Raw genomic sequence first — 17,472 nt, forward strand, 5'->3', positions numbered from 1 at the left:
TTCTTTAAAGCAGTGGTCGCCAACCTTTCGGACCTCATGGACCACCGCACCGGTTGGCGACCGCTGGATTAAAATATTACATAGGTCTCCTTTTTCCCTCTTTGGCTTCTCCCCAGAGTTTTGACTTACTATTCTTTCTTGTTTGATTTTCCTCTCTATTATATGAAATTTCTTTACAATCTAAAAAAGAGCTAAACTTACGTACTTATTGATAAAAAATCTTTTTATAGAGTTACCCATAATTTCATGAATCATGTTTTAAAAATTACTGTTGGCCATAATTTGACAAAATTTTTAAAGAGAAAAAAAATGTTACTGAAACTGGAAAGCATGTGCTCTTTTATGTTCCAAAAGTTCACTGCAGTTTATTTGGTTTCAGGGAACACCACAGTTTCCTCAAACTGTGCCTGAAGCTTCTATCAAATCACCTTGCTCTTGCACTTGCGGGAGGAGTAGCTACCAGCATTCTTGGGAGACAGGCAGGTCCACTTCGAAATTTGCTCTTCAGACTGATGGACTCAACTGTCCCAGATGAAATCCAAGAGGTAAGAGTATAGGCCTCATGAATCTGTATCTCAAGGCACATCTTTCTCTGAGGTTTTAGCTTAGAAATTCAACTTCAGTTGGATATTCTTTCCCCTACTCCTATTTTCTTGGGAGAACAAATGTTTTTGGTCAATCTGTCTTTTAAAATAAAGCTCAAATGTCATTTCTGAGAAAGCCTTTCATTCCCTGCTCTCCTGCCAGGTTAGGTTTCTCTTATATTTGTTCTCATTGTATTGCAATGTATTGAAGTTGTCTATTTATAAACATGCCTGTTTTTGAACACCAGAAAATGAATTTATGAGCACAATGATCTAGCTTATTTTTTATTATGATAAAATACATATAAAATTTACCATCTTAACTATTTTTAAGTGTACCGTTCAGTGGCATTAAATAAATTCATAATATTGTATAGCTATTACCACCATCTATCTCCATAACTTTTCATTTTATAAAATTGAAATTCTATATCATGTTTAATAACTTCCCATTTTCCCTCCCTCCAGCTCCTGGCAATCACCATTCTACTTTTTGTCTCTATTACTTTGACATGCTAGGTGTTTCATATAAGTGGAATCATATACTGTATATCTATTTGTGACTAGCTTGTTTTATTTATTACTAGAAGCCCAGCTCGCAAAATCGCACAGCCACAACCACCCACGTGGTCTCACCGTGCTTGCAGCCCTGCCCATCCGTGCTGGTCTTTGGTTGTTATGGCTTAGGGCCACTGGGTTTTTATAATATAGATAATGTCTACAACCTATGTTGTAGCATATGGCAGTGTTTTCTCTCTTTTAAAGCTGGATAGCCTTCTGGTTCAGGCTCAATCCCCAGTGTTGGACATGTAGGAATTTTTTGACATGTGACTTACAAGTCAATTTAAAATAAAACAAAAAAATAGTGATTTTTCTGCTGCAGAGGCATTTTGCTGGGATGCTGCAGGTAGGAGTATTAACATTAACCTGAAACTGAGAATTTAATATCAGCGATAACATAGTGAAATATTTTTTAAAAGGTTTAAAATACTGTAATAAAGTAAGGAAGTTAACTTAAACAAGTATCCTTAGAATCATTTATTTATTCCTTGAACCTCCTTGGTAGCTACTCTGTCTTTAGAGAGTTCTTAGGATATGGATTCTCCCAGTGTGTTTATAAGGCCATTTCTGTTGAGGACTGGTTTTATTCCTTTTTACTTCTCCCTAAAACTTCTAGTAATTTATCTGTTTTCAGCAATCACTGTTGCTGTGTTTCGTTTCTTTCTTTTTGAGTGCTATATTTTGAACCAATTGTAGACTTAAGGAAAAGTTACATAAATAATAGGATTTTCATGTATCTGTCACCCAGTTTCTCCTATACTAATGTCTTACATGACCACAGTACAATGATCAAACCCTAGAAATTTCATTGGCTTAATACTATTAATTAAAATAAAAACCTTATTAAAAATTATATCAGTTTTCCACTAATGTCCTTGTTCTTTTGTAGGATCCTATTCAGGATTTAATTGTTATTTCTCCTTAGTTTTCTGCACTCTGTCACAATTCCTTATGTTCTGCTCAACTTTGCAGAGAACCTTATGAGGCTCAATGCTGTATTCAGCACTAAATATTTGTTGGGTGATGATTATCTATTTAGTGGCAAATCTAAAAATATGTATTCTGGTCTTCTTAAAGACATTTAAAGAAGGACTTGCATGCTTTCTTTTTTCACATACCACTTTTATTTAGATTTCCATGATCCACTTTCTATGATTTCTGTGATCCTAATATCAGTGGATTTAATTTATCTTTTTTATTAAAAAAGATAAGGACCAGGCCAATAAATACACTTTCCCTTTTTAACATTAGGTGGTAATTGAAACTCTGTCAGTGGGAGCAACCATGCTGTTACCTCCATTACGAGAACGTATGGAATTACTTCATTCTCTTTTACCCCAAGGACCTGATAGATGGGAAAGCTTATCCAAAGGACAGGTGAGCTTTTGCATGGTATCTAAGTAAGCCAGTAATATCACACACAAAACATAGAGAGGGAAATAAAACTAATCGATTGCCTTGTGTTTATGAAATAATACTGTATTTAACTAGGTGGTTCTGGTAAATCCTTGTATTTAATGTTTTCTGCTGTGAGAGTTCCCAGATTTCTAATGAAAGTAAATGATAATTTATTAAATTATGTGGGGGAAATTATTAAAATTACAGCTAATTTTTCCAGTGTTGCTTACACTTTTAAATCAGAGATTTTTAGTTTATTTGTAATGTGCTGAGTTGAAATCAAGGGCATGCACTACTATTGATTCCATGCCCAGAATTTTGTCTGAAATTGCTTACATAAAAAGTAATAGATGATTATTATGAAAAATTATTTGATATGAGTATGCTTATTCTTTTTTAATATCTTCTGTACTTTTAAGTAAATACATTTTGCTTAATCAAGTAGAACAATCAATTGTAGAGTTAAACATACCCAGGAAAAATGGTGCATACTTGTAATATAACATTCACAGATGCCTTGCAATGAGAATTTTACATTAACTTAGGTTTTAATTATATATTTTAAACATTAGAATAAATAGTTTCATTGGTAATTCTGTAGAAGAATGTGTAGTATACTTTATTTGTTGACATTTCTGACTCCTTTCTACTTACAGTGCTAAAATCATTATGCAGAGTATGCCACTTTAGCTTAGAGCACATGTGTCAAACACAAGGCCCGCGGGCCAAATCCGTCCCGCCAGGCCTTGCAATGTGGCCCACACCGCGCTGTCATCACTGCACTCCGCTGCGTTTCCATCACAATGACAGTTTATGACTGTTCAGTAAACCATTCGGCCCGCGATTTAGGCTGGATTTTAGATTTTGGCCCCTTCTCTGATTGAGTTCGACACCCCTAGCTTAGAGTTTTAGGTTTCATTATAAAGAGTGGAATAAAACTCCAAGTTGCATTTTTCCAAGTAGTATTAATGGGATAGCTTTTCTTTTTAAAAAATTTTTTCTTTCTTTTTTTTCAGAGAGAGGAAAGGAGAGAAGTAGGGAGGGAGAAACATCGATGTGAGAGGGAAAGATTGAAGAGTTGCCTCCCACATGCGCCCCAACTGGGAATCAAACCCGCTACCTTTTGGTATATGGGAAGATGCTCCAATTAACTGAGCCACACCAGCCAGAACCAGATAGCTTTTCTTTTGATTACTTACTTGCTAAAAGATTATTGTTAGTCAGGATATGAAGTGGATTGATTATTTAGTATTATTAAGTATAGTTTTTTTCTGGGATCCTTTTTCTTCTAGTAAATTTTATGCTAATTCTTATTTTATCAATGGAAATATTTTTTATTTTTAGAGAATGCAACTGGATATCATTCTGACAAGTTTGCAAGATCATACCCATGTAGCCTCTTTACTTGGCTATAGCTCACCTTCTGATGCTGCTGACCTCTCTTCGGTGTGTACTGGCTACGGAAACCTGTCAGATCAACCTTATGGCACTCAGAGCTGCCATCCAGACACCCATCTTGCTGAAATTTTGATGAAGACTCTCTTAAGAAATTTAGGATTTTATACAGTAAGTTCTTTTTTGTGTGTGTGGTAATACTACTACTACTACTACTAATAATAATAATAATAATCCTCTTTGTTTTTAGAGGTGGAAGATATTTTGACATTTAAACGCTAATGAAATAAATAAAGCTCTAGACTCCACTCCTCCTTAGGGTAAAAACATGTCAGATCTTCTGAAATATTGTGGGTGCCTACTGACTTATAATTGACAATTCCAAAGAGATTTATTTTAGAGTTTTACCAAAATTTTTTTGATGTTAATGTACAAGAATAAACAGATACAAATAGTCAACAGCATTTTGCAAGAGAGGAATAATGAGGATGGGTATAAGATTGACCTTACCAGATATAATATTATAATTAAGCAATATGATTGGCACTAAGAATAGGCTGATCAACTGGAGAGAAGAAGGTAGACACGGTAGCTTTCCCTGTATTAAGGGGCCATTAATTTTTATTTTGTGGTATTTCTTTGATCCATCTCTTTTTTTCTTTTCATTTCTCTAGGTTCTATCGATAACTCAGGCCATCAGGACCTAATACTAAGAGTAGTGTTATAGCTGTTTTCACTGTTGGTGTCTTCTCAGCATCCTACAGCTGGAATAACCTTGTTTTATTAAAAAACAAGATTGTATTAAATTAAAACTTTTTCAGACCTATTATCATTTGGCTTACACACCACTCTTGATCTCCTGCACATGGCACACCTATCTTCTGCTTGCTCTTCTGTCTACCAATCTGTAACTTAAAAAAAAAAATCAAAAAAAAAATCATTATTGTTGAAAGTATCACATATGTCCCCTTTTCCCCTCATTGATCCTCTCTGGCCCATTCCCATCCCCACCCTGTTGTCTGATTATGCATCTATGCATACAAGTTCTTTGGTTGATCTCTTTTCACCCACCTACTCACCCCCAGTCTTATTCTAGGAATCCTTGCCCAAATACATCTATCTAACTATAGCATTATAACTGCAATAACTGCATACCCTTTAGCAATTTTTAGAGTCAAATTGTACTGTATAACTTCGACTTGTTTGTGTATTCTTTCATATTGTCTCCTGTGCTCTTCAGTGGCAGGTCTGAATATTCTTTTTCTTCTATACAAATCTTAGCGTTTTGTTCTGCCTATATTAAAAGGTTGTTGATTAATTAGAGTGATAGTTGTTCTTATAAATTATTTTCTTAGATTTAAGAATGTAAATTTGACTTGATATTTGACTATAAGTGGAATGGGAACAGTGGTATAGTATATCTATATCCACTTTTAAGGAATATTTATGCTGAAGTAAAATAGTTCCTTTATTATGTTTTTAGGGCTAAAGTGGATGTGTATATTATGTGGACATGGCAATAAAATACTACTTTTGGGCTAAAATCATAAATTATTGTTTCTGTTGTGATTTAAACCAAACTTGTCATGTTCCAAGATTTTAAAATAATGGTTCTATCTTAACCTGTTGGTCTGCTTAAACAACACCCTGGACTGGGTGGCTTATAAAGAACACAAATTTATTAACTAGTTTGCAGATAAGAAATCCAGGACCAAGGCACTGGAGAATTGGGTGACTTATAGACAACTGTCTTCTGCCTGTGTCCTCACACTAGCAAGCTCTCTGTGATCTCTTCTGTAAGGGCATAATCCCATTCATGAGGGCTCTGCCCTCATAACAATTCACCTTCTAAAAATCCTGCTTCCAGTTACCAAAATATTTGGGGAGATTAGGCTTCAACATACGAATTTTTGAAGCGATGCAGTCAGTTTCTTAATAGTGCTCATTTGGGAGCTTATAATGGTGCTTATATTGCAAGGGTCTTAAAATGTTCTGAGATCCTCTTTTGCACAATGTAAACAGACCATATATTATACATAAAGGTGTTCATTGCATCCTCTATATGTATAAAACCCTAATATGCAAATTGATTGAACAGCGGACAATCCAACAACTGGCCGCTATGACATATACAGACCACAAGGGGGCACGTGCAAAACATGGCAGGCATCAGCCGAGGTGGGATGGTAGAGCAGGTGTGCGAGGGCACCAGACCAAGGTAGGGTGCCAGTCACTGTCATTGGGGCGAGCCTCTGGTGGTTACTGAAAATTCTTTGCTCCTGTGCACCGCAGTCCTCCCCAGCATTTGCACCTGCTGCCAGCACCAGCCCCGCTCGCACCCACTGCTGGTGCCCGCCACTGGCCCCAATCACTCCGCACCATCAGGGCTTCTCCACGCCTCCCTGCTCCTGAGGGACAATCAGGGCCTACAGCAGCCTCTTGCACCCACTGCTGGTGCCAGCCCTACTTGCATCCACAGCCGGTGCTAGAGCCGCTTGCTCACACATACTGCTGGCGCCCAGCGCTGGTCACGATTGCTTGGCACTGTCAGTGGGTGCAAGTGGTGGCTACTGGCCCTGATTGCCACTCAGGGCTTCTCCACCTCCCCCTGCTTCTGAGGGGTGATCAGGGTAGCAACTGCTTCTTGCACATGTTGATGGTTCTGGCTCCTTCTGCACCTGCTGCTGGCTCAGGCCCCAATCGTTCAGCATGGTCAGCAGGTGTGAGTGAAGCCAGTGCCATCAGTGCATGGTAGCAGTGGTGGGCTGGAGCAGGGCTTCCAGCAGAGAGGGGACTGGGGGCCTTGGTGGGAGGGGCCGGGCTGGGGCATGGAGGATGGGGTGAGACCTGCTTCTGTGCCCACTGAAGCCTCGTGGCCCACAGTTCCTTTCTAGATGCACAAATTCGTGCACTGGGTCCCTAGTTAATTATAACCAACTAGAGGCCCAGTGCACAAAATATGTGCACGGGTATGGTCCCTAGCAGCTGCTGGCCGGGACTTCCCTTTGCACCAGCCTGAATCTGGCACTGCCTACTGACTTGCTCCACCATCCTACTGCACTCCTGCTCTCATCAGGGCCCATCGGGGCTGTCAATTGCTACCTGCGCCACATCACTGATGCCCTCCATGTTTTGCACTGCCCCCTGGCAATAAGTGCACGTCTAACTCCCAGTGGGTCAAACTCCTGCCTGTAGGGACAATTTGCATATTAGCCTTTTATTATATATAGGATAAGAAATTAGAAACAACTGAAATGTCTAAAAAAGGGGAATGATAAAATTATGGTATCCTGCCAAAACCGGTTTGGTTCAATGGATAGAGCATTGATTTGGGGACTGAAAGGTCCCAGGTTCAATTCCGGTCAAGGGCATGTACCTTGGTTGCAGACATATCCCCAGTAGGGGGTGTGCAAGAGGCAGCTGATCGATGACTCTCTCTCATCTATGTTTCTAACTCTCTCTCTCCCTTCCTCTCTGTACAAAATCAATAAAATATATTTAAAAAAATTAAATAAATTATGGTATCCTATCTAATAAAAGAGGAGTAATATGGAAATTAACCATTACTCCACTACACCCACAAGCCACACCCACAAGCCAATCAGGAGCAAGTATGCAAATTAACCAACCAAGATGGCTGCAGCCAGGGAGCAAGCAGGAGGCTTGGCAATGGAGGAAGCCAAGCTTTCTACACACTCTGGCTGGCCCAGGCCTCCACTCCAGGCTACAAAGTTTCAATTATAGAAGATAAGTAAATCCCAACAAAAATGGGGAAAGGTACGGAGCTGGAGAGAGCAGGAGGCTTGAGTTGCCCCTGGTGATGGAGGAAGCTAAGCTCCTGCAGCCCTGACCTACCTTGGCCTACACTCAAGGCTACAAAGTTTCAGTTATAGAAGAAAAATAAATCCCAGATACCAGGGCCTCTGCTTGGGTCGCCGGTGGGTGTTGCCAGCCTGCAAATTACCACAGGCCCCTCGCCCAGGCTGCCATACACCCAAAGGGAACCCCTATCCTGATCTGGGACATCCTTTAGGACAAACCAGCTTGCTTCCACCCGTGCACCAGGTCTCTACCCTACTTAATAAAAGAGTAATATGCAAATTGACCATCACTCCAACACACAAGATGGCTGCCCCCATGTGGATGCAAGATGGCTGCCACAAAGATGGCCAGCAGGGGAGAGTAATGTGGAAGGACCAGGCCTGCAAGGGAGGGTGGTTGTGGGCAATCAGGCCAGCAGGAGAGGGCAGTTAGGGGTGACGAGGCCAGCAGGAGAGGGAAGTTGCGGGTGACTGGGCCTGCAGGGAAGGGCAATTGGAGGGACCAAGCCTGCAGGGGAGAGCAGTTGGGGGGGGACCAGGCCTGCAAGGGAGGGCAGTTGGGGGCGATCAAGCCTTCTGGGGAGGGCAGTTAAGGGTGACCAGGACTGAAGGGCAGGGTAGTTAGAGGCAAACAGGCTGGCAGGGGAGCAGTTAGGCATCAATCAGTCTGGCAGGGGAGTGGTTAGGGGGTGATCAGGCTGGTGGGCAGAAGCAATCAGGAAGGGGCAATCAGGAAGGCAGGCAGGTGAGCAGTTGGGAGCCAGCAGTCCTGGATGGTGAGAAGGATGTATGGCTGCTGTTTAGGCCCGATCCCACTGGGCAGTCGGACATCCCTCGAGGGTTCCCAGATTGGAGAGGGTGCAGGCTGGGCTGAGGGACACCCCCCCTCTGCACAAATTTTGTGCACCAGGCCTCTAGTTATCTAATATATGGTCCATATTCAAATTTCTATAATTGTACCAATAAATTGTCCTTTATAGCAGCTCCCTTTCAATCCAGGATCATATATTTAATTATCATCTCTACTTAGTCCACTTATCTATTTTACTTTTTTTCCAATTCTCATCTGAGAACATGCTTTTTAAATTGATTTGAGACAGAGAGAGAGATAAAGGAGAGAGAGAGAGAAAAAGAGACAGAGAGAGAGAGAGGAAGAGAAGGAGAGATTGGTTGCCTCCTGTACGCCTGTTGACTGGGGAATCAGAACCCACAACCTTTTGGTGTAGGGACAACACTCCCAAGTGAGGCACCTGGCCAGGGTTAGTCCACTTATTTTTTTATAGTCAGAAACAAATTTACTTTTTAAGAATTCGGATGTTAGAAATTTAAAAGTATGTGAAAACAAAAAGTTTATAGAAATCTGGAAAACAATAGAATTAAAATGTTGAAATATGTTGTCTTTGGATACTGTACTGTTTTCTTCTTAGTTTCTGTATTTTCAAAATTTCTTTGGCAAAATGTGTATTATTTTTTTAATGGAAAAACAAATTGAGATTTCTTAGTAAACCTTATCTAATAGCTAATAACAACGAAGCAAAGATTTAAAAATCTATAATATTGAAGAAAGAAGACAATGGCTTTTTAAATCAAAATTATTTATAGTAGGTAGCATCTTTCATTTCAAGCACTTCATTTATGATCTTCATTTATATATCATTTTAGGATCAAGCATTTGGAGAGCTAGAAAAGAATAGTGATAAATTTCTGCTTGGAACATCATCCTCGGAGAACAGTCAGCCTGCTCATCTTCATGAATTGCTGTGTTCACTGCAGAAACAGCTGCTGGCATTTTGTCACATTAATAACATTAGTGAGGTATGTGATTCTTTGCCTTTTATGGTGATCTCTCTCAGGGACCTTGGAACTCAGCTATTTGGTTAAGCCATGACATTTTTGTACCTTGAATCTTTCAAAGTGTAGTAATTTAGCAACTTTTCCCCCTCAGAATTCAAGCAGTGTGGCATTGCTTCATAAACATCTTCAGCTCTTGTTGCCTCATGCCACAGATATTTATTCACGTTCTGCAAATTTGCTCAAAGAAAGTCCTTGGAATGGCAGCGTTGGAGAAAAATTAAGAGGTATGTTTAGAACTAGGTTTCAGATTTTATCAGTGGCTATAAAGTAAGAGTCCTTAGTCTTTCCAAAGCCTTATGAGGGCCTGAAACCTCTAAATAGAATAAGAGTGATCTTGAATCTCCTTATTGAAAACCCCTTTGATTTGAGTTGATTTTGGGGTAATGGTGATTGATCTGGTTAACCTTAAAAGAAGCTATTGGCATGACAGAGACCTAATTTTAAGGCATTGGATGATATATACTCAAAATGATTAATTTTAAATGGCATAAAGTGAGATTTTTAATTTGCTATTTCCTTACCTTCAACATTTTTCAGAGTTCCTTTTTCCTTCTTGAAATGCCTTCTTTTCCTTGGGCTTCTGTGTAATCATAATCTGATTTTACTCATATATCTCTGGTCACTGTTTTTCATTGGTTCCTATAAACTCTTTCTTTCTTGGACAAGCCCTTTAATGTGTATGATCCTCTGATTTTTGCCATAAACCCTCATTTCTCCCTGAATGATCCTATCAGGTCCCATTGCTTTTAACCACCATTTGTGTGTTGACTTCTGTATCTGTGCCTAGTTAAGAACTCCCCTTTTCACATGGGCCTTTCTCTATGTACCTACTGGTATTTTTTTTGTAGTTGTTGTTTTAAAGGGAAATGACATTCACTATGTCTGGCCAAAACCAATTTACTTTGATGTTTCCCCACTGAATAAAGAAACTACTTACTAGACATTTCCATTTTGCTATTACACAGGCATTTAAAATTTAACCCATTCAAGCTGAACTCATCTCTGAATGATCCACCCAAAATACAATGAAATATTGAAACAAATATGATTTAAACCCGATACTGATAATAAAAAAGATAGATGCTTTGAGGTGATGTTAATTTTAAAAAAAGTAAATTTGGTTTAAAAAACATGAAAGGCTTCCCTCACTAAAATGTAAGCACTACGAGGGCAGGAATTTTTATGTCTTTTTTTCATGGCTGTATCTCACCTAGAACAGTGCTTGGTATGTTGTATAGGTACTCAGGAAATATTTTTTTTAGTAAACCTAAAAGGATAAACTTGTGAATCAGAAATTCATAATGCATTTTAAGGGAAGGAGCTATAATCTTTTGAATTTGTTGGCATGAGGATACGTATGCTTTCCCACAAAGTGTCTGTTGGTGGCACTCTCTGCAAGTGAGTAAATACTAATACCACACCACCTACCAGGTAGGTGTCCAACAAAAAGTTATTGAATTAGTATACCATAGTTCTAAGTTAAAATTTATTGGTTTTTAAGTTTGTAACATGTTGAATTGATCTATGTTGAATTTCTTACCCTTCATAGATGTGATATATGTCTCGGCTGCAGGCAGTATGCTCTGCCAGATTGTTAATTCCCTACTGTTACTCCCTGTGTCCGTGGCTCGGCCTTTATTGAGTTACCTCCTCGACTTGTTGCCACCTCTTGATTGCCTTAATAGACTCCTGCCAGCTGCCGCTCTTTTAGAAGACCAAGAGTTACAGTGGCCTCTTCATGGTAAGTAAAGATGGTAAAAGAGCAAATAATGCTTTTGAGAAAAGTTGTTCTTTGCATTCATCAGGTAAGTTCTATTTAGATGTATTATGTAATGAAAAAGATAAAGTTGTTATCTTCTCAGTGGGCTCTTACATGGGAAAACATTACAAAGTTGCTCATATAATGTCATGAGGAGGATCTTTATATGGTCAGCAGGTTTGAATGGTGTATTTCATTGATTCTAAGAAACTTTTTTTAACCTAAATTTTGACTTGGTTTAAATTAGAATACATCTTACAATAGATGATAGGGAAGCATTTTTTCTCTTCTCTTCTCTTCTCTTCTCTTCTCTTCTCTTCTCTTCTCTTCTCTTCTCTTCTCTTCTCTTCTCTCTCTTCTTTAATGTTCTTATTCATTTAAGAGAGAGGAAGAGAGAGAGAAACATCAATATTAGAGAGATACACCTATCAGTCCCCCCCCATATGCACCTGGCTGGGAGTATGTGCCCTTGCTGGGAATTGAACCAGTGACCTTTTGGTGCACTGGACAATATTCAACCAACTGAGTCACACCGGCCAGGGCAGAAAAGCATTGTCCATCTTTATTACTCTTCTCAAATAACCAATTTTGGATTTGGTTCCTCCGCTCCCCCCCCTTAATCCTCCCTACATACAATTTCACTGATATCTGTTTTTATCTTTATGGCTAAGTTTTATCTTTATGGTATAGTTTTTTGTTTGTTTGTTTTGTGTGTGTGTGTGTGTGTGTGTGTGTGTGTGTGTGTGTTTTAATGTGAAGAACTGTTGAAAACAAATGTACAAAAAGAAAGCGTGGGTCTGGATCTAGGTATAATTCTCAATTCAAGCTTTAAAAGTATTAATACTAAATGTCATTTTACTAAATCAACCTTGTTTTGATTTTGGAGTGATGAGTTGTCTCAAATACTCTTATGGTAAAATTTTATCTGGATAATGAAAAGTACGAATAGAATCCTTTGGGGTAATTCTGTCATATACTATTTTAATGTTTATCTTAAAATTAATAATTTTACAAAGGAAAATTTTGATAGCATACTTATCTGAATATGATTTAAATTAATAAACGGACTATATACAGAAAATGTTATAATTTATTTTCATTGTAAAATTAATTTGATTCAACGTCTAATTGTAATGCAAGAGAAAGCTTGAGAATCTTGAATACCTGATAAGGACACAATTACTAATGATTTTTGTCTTCAGGAGGGCCAGAACTGATCGATCCTGCTGGCGTGCCATTACCTCAGCCAGCCCAGTCCTGGGTGTGGCTTGTTGATCTGGAAAGAACCATTGCTCTCCTTATTGGGCGATGTCTTGGTGGCATGCTTCAGGGCTCCCCTGTGTCTCCGGAGGAACAGGACACTGCATATTGGATGAAAACACCACTTTTTAGTGACGGTGTAGAAATGGATACCCCTCAGTTAGGTAATGTGCTTTTTCACAACATTTAAAATACAGTTATGTTTGTACCTCCATTGGAAATTTTTATTTATTCTGGATTTGCTGAATAGAAAACTGATAGGAAACTAAAGTGGCATTTGCAGGGTAGGGGCTCTGAGACTGTAAATTGGAGCTCTCAGAAAAAATTAAATCCTACAGTATCATGTAGTGAAAAGAGCCTCTAAAATATAAAAATGAAGGCCTAGTCCTACTCTGTCATTATTTATCACTCATTTGGGGCAATTTATCTAACCCATAAAAATGGGAAAATTCTTGATTACTTGTCTTCTAGGGCTTAGGGGTTATGAAATTGCTTCATAGAATATAAAGCTTTGTAAGTTTAACACCATAACTTATCAGTGCTCAGTTTTCAAACACCTCTCAGATGTGAGTGGCAGTCCTCCTTCTAGCCAGTCCTGCTTTCATGTTGTTGTTACCTTATGTGAGTTTTTCTTTTTCTCTCTCCCTATTTATGGTATCTTTGAAGATTCCTTTGTTCTGCCTCATCTTCTACTTGTCTACTTTGCTGGGAAGCTAGCTCTCTGTCTGAACATGAGGATTTCTCCAGTTCCTGAACAGATAATCTAGTTGTTTATCTAGGATAGGCCCTTTAATCTCTCTGGGTTTCTCATTTTAATCCATAAAATAATGAGTTAGATTAGATAGCCTATGTGTCATATTAGATCTAAAGTTCATTATATATATAAAAGGCTAAGTCTCCATGCATACATCTTACTGGTAGCTATGATGCACACTGACCACCAGGGGGCAGACACTCAACGCAGGAGCTTCCATAATGTGTACTGGCCATTTAAAAATAAACAATACTTTGGACCTGGCACCAACAAACCAGCCCTCTGTTTCCCCCAAGTGGGACACAGGCCCCGCCACCACCCCAGAGGGACACCCAACCAAATCACAGCTAATGTTGCCAAGAGTCCCTGGTGCAAAATGTGGCCCACAGCCCAGCTCAGCCTGGAAACAGTAGCTGTGGGCACAAGGTAATGACGTCATATAGCAACACCCAGCCTATTCTCCATAGCGGCTAGTCTCTTTGGAGTTTCTGCAACCAAGGAACCCAACTTGCTTTATAACCAGGTGCAAACATTTTACAGTTTAACCAAATATCTGTGAAGTATTTTTTTCATGCCTGATCTCATTTTATCCTCACAGAAGTCCTGGAGTAGGTAGATAGAAGACTCAGTAGAATCTTATTTTCTTTTCATTAGTGAGAAAATGGAGATTTAGAAAGTTTACAAACTTGACCTGACTGAAAAGAAGTAAGAAATGGTGGACCTTGAAAATGACTTCAGGTTTTCTCACTGTGCAGAATGTAGTTAAACACTGCTGCAGTTAAATATTTTACCCTTTGTTCTCCCTATGTGATCTACAATAATAATCTGTTTCATTTTGATATTTACTGCTATGTTGCTGACAATTACCTGAAAGATAAGTGGGTGCTTCACTAGGCTAGAAAAAGTTTAGCTAAATTAGAAAGTAGGTCTAATTAAACATGTTTATCCCGTCTAATAAAAGAGTAATATGCAAATTAACCATCACCCTATAATACACACAAGCCACACCTACCAGCCAATCAGGAGCAAGTATGCAAATTAACCCAACCAAGATGGCTGTAGCCATGGAGCAAGCAGGAGGCTTGGGTTTTCCCAGCAGTGGAGGAAGCCAAGCTTTCCACACATCCTGGCTGGCCTAGGCCTCCACTCCAGGCTACAAAGTTTCAATTATAGAAGATAAATAAATCCCAACAAAAATGGCGGCAGCCATGGAGCTGGAGAGAGCAGGAGGTTTGGGTTGCCCCTGGCAATGGAGGAAGCTAAGCTCCTGCAGCCCTGGCCTACCTTGGCCTACACTCAAGGCTACAAAGTTTCAGTTATAAAAGAAAAATAAATCCCAGATACCAGGGTCTCTGCTTGGGTCGCCGGGGGGCGTGGCTGGCCTGAAAACCACCACAGGCCCCTCTCCCAGGCCACCCCACGCCCCACAGGAACCCCCACCCTAATCCAGGACACTCTTTAGGGCAAACCACCTGGCCCCCACCCATGCACCAGGCCTCTATCCTATCTAATAAAAAAATTAATATGCAAGTTGACCATCACTCCAACACACAAGATGGCTGCTCCCAGGTGGTCAAAGATGGCTGCCCCCATGTGGACACAAGATGGCTGCCACAAGATGGCCAGCCCGGGAGGACAGTTGGGAGGAACCAGGCCTGCAAGGGAGGGCAATTGTGGGTGATCAGGCCAGCAGGGGAGGGCAGTTGTGAGGGACCAGGTTTGCAAGGGAGGGAAGTTGGAGGCAATCAACCCTGCAGGGGAGGGCAATTGGGGGGGGGGACCCAGGCCTTCAGGGGAGAGCAGTTGCGGGGGGACCATGCCTTCAGGGGAGGGCAGTTAGGGGTGACCAGGCCTGCTGGGAGGGCAGTTAGGGGCAAACAGGCTGGCAGGGAAGCAGTTAGGTATCAATCAGGCTGGCAGGGGAGTGGTTAGGGGGTGATCAGGCTAGCAGGCAGAAGCAGTTAGTGGCAGTCAGGAAGGCAGGCAGGTAAGAAGTTGGGAGCCAGCAGACCTGGATTGTGAGAGGGGTCCCCGATTGGAGAGGGTGCAGGCTGGGCTGAGGGACCACACCCTGTTCCCCCCTTTCCCCCACACAAATTTCATGCACCTGGTCTCTAGTTACATATATAAAAGGCTAAGTTGACTTGTGCATGCATGATACATAAATAGCTCTCACTGGTACCAATCGTACATATGTGTTTCCATCTGTTGTTGTTGATTGTGAATTTAGTTAACACTTCTATTATGGAGAATGGGTGAGTAGCAATATTAAAATATTTTTTATAATTGGTTTCCTTTCAATTTGCAAGAATCGTGCAGCAGGACACTAGTTTCTCATAAGAGAAAGATACTCAGAGAATATCCAAGAAGGAAAGTATAAGAGAAATCTCATTCTAAGAAAATCTTAATCAAGAGAAAAAACAAGCCGAAACTGGTTTGGCTCAGTGGTAGAGCATTGGTCTGTGGACTGAAAGGTCCCGGGTTCGATTCCGGTCAAGGGCATGTACGTTGGTTGCAGGCACATCCCCAGTAGGGGGTATGCAAGAGGCAGCTGGTCGATGTTTCTCTCTCATCGACATTTCTAGCTCTCTATCTCTCTCCCTTCCTCTCTCTAAAGAAATCAATAAAATATATTTAAAAAAAAGAAAAAAGAAAAGAAAAGAAATGTAATACATGAAAAATACTATTTAAAAAAAAAAACAGAGAGAGAGAGAAAACAAGCCCTAGCCAGTTTGGCTCAGTGGCTAGAGTGTCAGCCTGCGGACTAAGGGGTCCCAGTTTCCATTCCGGTCAAGGGCATGAACCTTGGTTGCAGACACATCCCCAGTAGCAGGTGTTTAGGAGGCAGCTGATTAGTTTCTCTCTCATTGATGTTTCTAATTCTCTTTCTCTCTCCTTTCCTCTCCGTAAAAAATCAATAAAATACGTTGTTGTTTTTTAAGAGAAAAAAATCTAGAGAATGGAGTAAAGAGAACTGTTGAATATTTTCTTTCTTTTCCAAATAAGAGTATATATATTCATAATTTTATTTATGAGCCAGAAGGTGAGTCTGGCCATAGCCAATGAGTGCTAGACTGGTACTTTATGATACATATATAAAAAATAATAATAATAAAATCATGGTTTTTCAAGCAATATTTAACATCATAAAGATGGTTATAGTACTATCAGTGTTTAACTCTGTGTTAGCCCCAGATGACCTCTGGACAAAAGTATAGCTCTACCTTTCTCATATTCTGTTATATTTACTTCAACTGGACTTTAATATGAATAAAAACACTTTTCGTTTCTTTTTTTCTTTTTATTAGTTTATTGGGGTGACACTGGTTAACAAAATTATACAAGTTTTAGGGGCTCAATTCTACAACACATCATCTGTACACTATATTGTGTGTTAATTCTCAAATCAATTTGTTCTCTCTATACCCTGCCTCCCCACCCTAATAGGACAGCTGTCAGTCTTCTTTCTCTCTTTGAATCTGACTCTATATTGCTTGTTAGTTCATTTGGATTCTAATTCCATATATGAGTGAAAAATTATATGGTACTTGTCTTTCTCTGACTGGCTTATTTCATTTTTAGTTTTCATGTTACTTTTTCAATTATAATAGATCATGGTTGATCTATTAAAATATTACGTTTTATGTTTAAATACTTGCATATATTAAAAAAGGGTATTTGTCCATTGTAAGATTGTAAATATATGATTATTCAATTATATTATTGGTTACATTGACTTGTTATTAGCCCAAGAGCCTGGCTGTCAATTAGAGAATTGTTTTATTTGTTTTTTAAATGGAAAATTAATTCCAAATATCCAATGTCCCATTGAAAAGTTAGGAACCACCTGAACAAATGTTTATGGTATCACTGATCTCTCTTGAATCATACTTAAGTCTAGAAAAAAGAAAAAATTATCTTCTAATCTCTTTTCCAGTGGTCACATGTTTCTCAAAAAGGATATAATTACATTTTGAACAAGTGGGTTCTTTATTGTCTACTATGACAATGGTGCGGGTGTAGGCCCCTGCACACTAATATGTCAGACCTCTTCCCTGGAGTGTTACATCTAGTCATACATCCTTC

At 39.6% G+C, this 17,472-nt stretch overlaps 1 protein-coding gene across 18 annotated transcripts in view; it reads left to right on the forward strand.

The window, feature by feature from the left end:
* HERC1 (HECT and RLD domain containing E3 ubiquitin protein ligase family member 1) overlaps window positions 1–17,472 on the forward strand; it is a 162,305-nt gene that overhangs the window by 45,447 nt on the left and 99,386 nt on the right. For 17 of the 18 annotated variants that reach the window (XM_045581729.1, XM_036439557.2, XM_045581761.1 and 14 more), the window contains 7 exons: window positions 380–545; window positions 2,397–2,522; window positions 3,888–4,109; window positions 9,422–9,574; window positions 9,705–9,837; window positions 11,163–11,354; window positions 12,575–12,796. In XM_045581729.1, the coding sequence (XP_045437685.1) occupies window positions 380–545; window positions 2,397–2,522; window positions 3,888–4,109; window positions 9,422–9,574; window positions 9,705–9,837; window positions 11,163–11,354; window positions 12,575–12,796 (1,214 nt within the window). The remainder of the gene's footprint in view (window positions 1–379; window positions 546–2,396; window positions 2,523–3,887; window positions 4,110–9,421; window positions 9,575–9,704; window positions 9,838–11,162; window positions 11,355–12,574; window positions 12,797–17,472) is intronic. The other variant, XM_045581780.1, reaches the window with a different exon arrangement.

Source organism: Pipistrellus kuhlii, unplaced genomic scaffold (genome assembly GCF_014108245.1).
Source record: "Pipistrellus kuhlii isolate mPipKuh1 unplaced genomic scaffold, mPipKuh1.p scaffold_m20_p_1, whole genome shotgun sequence".
In the NCBI taxonomy this organism is placed as follows: domain Eukaryota; kingdom Metazoa; phylum Chordata; class Mammalia; order Chiroptera; family Vespertilionidae; genus Pipistrellus; species Pipistrellus kuhlii.